Source organism: Octopus bimaculoides, chromosome 1 (assembly GCF_001194135.2).
Source record: "Octopus bimaculoides isolate UCB-OBI-ISO-001 chromosome 1, ASM119413v2, whole genome shotgun sequence".
NCBI classification, from domain to species: domain Eukaryota; kingdom Metazoa; phylum Mollusca; class Cephalopoda; order Octopoda; family Octopodidae; genus Octopus; species Octopus bimaculoides.
Window position 1 is genome coordinate 126,838,495 of NC_068981.1, and position 5,497 is coordinate 126,843,991.

The following is a 5,497-nucleotide window of genomic DNA, read 5'->3' on the forward strand; positions in this document are numbered from 1 at the left end:
GGCAGTAATTTGGAGAGAGGGGATGAGTCGATTAGATAGACCCCAGTACGTAACTGGTACTTAATTTTTTCGACCCTGAAAGGATGAAAGGCAAAGTCGACTTCGGCGGAATTTGAACTCAGAACATGGCGACGGGCAAAATACCGCTAAGCATTTCGTCCAGCGTGCTAACGATTCAGCCAGCTCGCCGCCTTTAAACTGATAGTTATTGTCAATAGAAACAGCGTTTTAGGCTGAGTTAGTTCAGTCTGATACATAATTTTATTTGTCAGTATTCTTGCTGCATTTTTATTAAAAAATAGAGGTAAGACGTTAATGAACGCGAAGAGAAACAGAATAAAGTGGATGTTAGAGATGAATGTGATGGTTAGATGGTGTTAATTACTTCCTATACCTAATACTTCAGAGAATATATTGAGCATAATTTCCAGAATCCCCCTGACGAATATGTTACGAATGTGAATAATAATGTCGATTAAAAAAAATAAATCGCCTTCAAGAACCAATCAGTAACTTTTAAATCAGTTTCGTGATTCTCTTTCTTCATTCTGTCAAAAGTATCTATGTATGGGCGTGGGCATGTCTATGTGGTTAGGAAGTTCACTTCGCAATCACGAGATTTCAGGTTCGATCCTACTGCGTGACATATTGAGCAAACGTATTTTACTACAACCTCGGATTGATCTAAGATTTGCGAGTGAAAATTGGGTTGGCAGAAATTATGTGAAGGCTTGTCCAATAGATTGTGCCTATAATTAAAAAGGCCATATTTTATGGAACATGTCATGCTGATTCAACCAGCATGTAAGTGTTTGCTGAGAGCTCAACCACTTACGCTATAAATAATTCAATGAGTAAACCCATTTAATTGATTGAACAACTTTAATACTAATAGTTAAAAACCAGCAGGAAGTCAATTCACTTTTTTTTATTTACTTTAAATATGTCCGAAAGTTTATCATTTTTATGAAGAATTGAGAAGTGGCCATTCAAATAATTAATTTGAAATCGCGACACTTCAAGAAATCTTCAAATCTATCTTATGGAATGTGTTCATGCCATGCCCAAAAACTTTAGTAACATGAGCAACAAGCAACAGAAACTGATTCAAAGACCCAGCTTACGAACGATACTCCTGGCTATAAACATGAAACTCATTGTGAATTTTTTTTTCAACATAAGCCTAAAGCTTTCTGCCTCTGAACTACGCACTTTCCGAATTGAAGCTAAGACCTAGTTTCCAATCCCCTGTCGAACATTTTTCGCTTATTTAAACCACTGAAACCACTACGTGAGAGTTAAAACTTCTTAGTTTCTTTAAATCGTAGTACTGTTGTGCAAAATCCACACGAATGTAAAAATAATGGAATTGGTAATATACTGGCAAACTAAATGTCTTAAAGTATTTAGTTTTATCGCACTAAGAACAGTTCAGATACATCTGGATTCGATTTTACGTTCCACTGATCTGTTTACGACAAAATAAGTACTTTTAAAATATTGTTTCCGATTCACTTAATCATAGTCCTCTCCTGTCAAAACTGGTTTTAATCTAACGAAGTAAATTATTAAGATTAAATGAAGAATAAATTTTAAAACAAATTAAATAGAACTTTTTGTGTTATCTTTATTTTCTTCGGTATTTAGTTATCATACAAAAATATTTTATATGAATCTCTAATCTGATTAAATTTCTGAAAATATATTGTCACACATTTTTCAACATACACCTTTAACTTAAATTTATATAAAATGGCTTCATCGCAATCTTTATTTTAAAGCAATTGACGACATAAAAGACAAAAATATTGGAGATTTTATTGCAGATTGAAAATGAAAGAAAAACTATACTTACCTTTATTCAATAAACAGTATTGTGACACGCTTTTCAACAGCATGCCGCCGCACACATACACTTACTCACTCATACACATACACACTCACTCACACACACAAAATGCAGATTTCAGTTCCAAAGAGAGTCGCCGTATTTAGTGTTTGATATCAGTGAAGTATTTTCTATCGTTACTGTTTGATTTCACCTAAGTAATTTTCTTATAATCTTTTTAATTACAGGCTGTGTATCATGTCGTATTTCAATGGGGTAACGAGGGTTATGACGTTACCAGAGAGTTACAAACTGGATGCCGTACTCCGAGTGACAGAGATACTTGCAACCATAATACTAATGTAAGTTAAACTGTTGTCGTCTTCGTTTTTGTCAAATTTTCCAAATTTTCTCACTGCGCGTTTCATATGGATTCTGCTTCTGACCTATTACCTGTAGCAATTCCTGAACATTACAGTTTGGGGTCCTAGAACTGATAGAACCAGTTACCTTGTTTACATGGCATATACAAGTGACCAAAATCAGAACATTACCCCAGAACAGAAGGCCAGTCCGTCGCAGGATTACCCATTTACAGCTGAGTGGACGAAAGCAATATGAAACGAAGTGTTTTCCTCAAGAATACAACGCAATGACCAATACAGGAATCGAAACCACGATTCTAAAAACTAGGCCACGCGCCTTCACCATATATATATATATATATATATATATATATATTCTATTACTTCCGACATATGTTTCGAAGACAAGATTGGTATTATTCCAAAAAGAATAAAATGGTATAAAACAATGTAATTTCATCAGAGAAAGATAGAAATAAACCAAAACTCATCAATAAGACATTTTAACAGAATGTAATGAATGTGTATGATGATGAACGGAACGCTATTAATGTTTTTTTTTAAACCGTTAGAAGATATAACGTCCAAGATAGCCTATAGAAAGAGAAGGGGTAAAGGAAAGAAATAAGCAGAAAACTAATAAAGGAGAAATATAGAACGATATGTGAATTAAGATAAATGCTTATATCTAGTGGAAGTGAAATGTAAGAAGAAAATCAATGTTCAAATTATATAGAATCATAGATATCCCTTATATGAACTAAAGGTATGTTTCTGCTAATGTTTACATCGATAAGCACGCTCCATAAACGTGTTTACAAGGGGATTCTTAGAAAATAGAATATAAAGGAGTTCACTATTACAGAATTAGCAGAATTCTTTGCCTTTAATGTATGGGAATGAAATGAAGAGAATCAACCAATCTAAATTAAATTGTTTATTATAATCTTTTAGATACCAAATTAATTTACTAAGCCCTATAGTGTTGCGTTTATTACTATCCCTAAATGTAGAGTAATGATTAGAAATTCTTTTAAATAACTGAGAAGAACTACCTATATAAAAAAAAAGACATCGGTACCGGAAGTAATTTTACACTGGTTTATAGAGTTTTTAGTCTTAGAATTACTAGACATAAACTTAATTCTGTTGGAATTGACTTCAGAGACAATAACCTTGTTAATATTTCTAGGGGAATGGTTAGTATTAGCTAAATTAATGTTAGTATTTTCAGTAATTGGGTTCTTATTTAACAGACTAATATTATGTGAAGAGATAATTTGTGATAGATTTTTTTGTGTTAGAAAAACTAATCCTAACCGTGTGCGAGTTGATAATCGAGTAATACCTAAAATTCTTTGGAAAATACTTAATAATAGCTTCACGAAACTGGAAAGGAAGATTAGATTTAACTTGCCTCCCATAAGGAATAATCAACCATATAGTTTTGCTAGTAGTTACCTTATTTTTAGTGTAACTATCTTGAAAAGACCTCGATTTACCTTTAGAATGAAAAAAGGGTCTTAAATAACGGTTATCTCCCTTACGCTGTAAAAAAAAAACTTTACTCTGTTTGGTGTTGGCGTCTAAATTAAAATTAAAATCGTTCATATCGTTACAACTAGATTTCATGTCTCCATTACTAAAGGTAGAATAAGATTGAATAGAATTAATGTAGGTAACTTTTTCTGTATAACCTGCTTCAAGTAAGGCAGAGTTATAAAATTCAGCCTTGTCGTTGAAAATGTCAACATTAGCAGATAACTTGGACAATCTGAATGAAATATTTTTAATTAAATTCGTAGTGATTGTCCTAGAATGATTACTGAATTGGCTAATATACTTAAGATTGGTTGATGGTTTCTCCTCTCTCTTTCTCCTCTCTCTCTTTCTCCTCTCTTTCTTTCTCTCCGCTCTCTCTCTTTCTCCTCTCTTTCTTTCTCTCCGCTCTCTCTCTCTCTCTCTCTCTCTCTCTCTCTCTTTCCTTATCTTCATATCTATCCCTCATTCTCACTCTTTACCATTATTTACTCTGTACCACTCTCCCACTTATTGACTCAATCATTCTTTCTTTCTCACTCTCAATCCCTCTTTCTCTCTCCTCTCTCCTTCTCTCTCCTTGTCTTGGTTACTCTTTTTTCTGTCTATTCCAGATTATGGCCCATAACACGCTCTATTTCTCTCTCTCTCTCTCTTTCTCTCTCTCTTTATCTTTCTCTCACTTTCTCTCTTTCTTTCTTTCTCACTCTCTCTATTTCTCTATCATCATATCTATCCCTCATTCTCACACTTTACCTTTATTTAATCTATACCACTCTCCCTCTTGTTGACCTAATCATTTTTTTCTTTCTCTCTCTCGGTCCTTCTTTCTCTCCCTCTCCTTCTCTCTGTCCTTGTCTTAGTTACTCACACTTTTGCTCTGTCTATTCCAGATTATGGCCGATGATATCGAGAATGTAGGCTGTGCCGCTCTGGATTGTCTGAATTTCAAGCAGCTGACTTGTATTTATAAGTGATTATAAATTAGCCAGTTGCGACAGAAGTATCAATACAAGACACCCCTAAACAGAGACGGGACACAAAAGGAACAGGCAAACAGAAGGTCACCCACTTAACCGCTTACAATATAACAACCAACATTACAGAAACGGAGAGTGGGGGGACTGAGTTTCACTGAACCTATATTGTCCTAATCTCACCATTCTGCTTACATATTATGTCATAAACACTTAATACAGTAACCTTTTTATCTGATGGGTCAATTTGACGCTATTTGTTTCTTAAATGTTTTGATATATTTTTTTTAATTCTATGTATTTTTTTTAACATTTTATTTTGCATCCTTACTATGTACATGTTTTCTTTCTTTACCTTTCTCGTTCCTTCTCAGAACCTTTAATTCTTTCCTTCTCTTTTTCTCTTTTTTCTCTCTCTATATCTTTCAATCTCTTTTACAATCTCTCTTTCTCTCTCCGTCGCCCTCGCTCTCTCCATCTTGCACAAGCACCCACTGTAAAAATTATAGAGTTAAAATATATATGTATGTGTGTGCGTGTCTGTATGTTTATTTATAAAAGTCTTTTAATACAATTTCCTCTCTGTGCTCAGTGACGCATCAATTCAATTTAGCAAAATCCGTCCATCCAAAGATCTGAGATTAATATTCGATTCAGAGACGGATATTATGAAACTCTGAGTACCCCTATGGATTAAAAGGTTTTATAAATACACGCAGCGCGCGCACACACATACGCACACGTGCATATATATACATACATACATACATACATATATATATATATAT

At 33.9% G+C, this 5,497-nt stretch overlaps 1 protein-coding gene across 2 annotated transcripts in view; it reads left to right on the plus strand.

Annotated features, from left to right (window-relative positions):
- The window catches only part of LOC106882199 (uncharacterized), a 9,625-nt gene extending 4,660 nt beyond the window's left edge, over positions 1-4,965 (plus strand). For both annotated transcript variants that reach the window (XM_014932792.2, XM_014932793.2), the window contains 2 exons: positions 2,077-2,190; positions 4,626-4,965. In XM_014932792.2, coding sequence (XP_014788278.2) covers positions 2,077-2,190; positions 4,626-4,709 — 198 coding nt within the window. In that variant the 3' untranslated portion in view covers positions 4,710-4,965. The remainder of the gene's footprint in view (positions 1-2,076; positions 2,191-4,625) is intronic.
- The last annotated feature ends 532 nt before the right edge of the window (positions 4,966-5,497 follow it).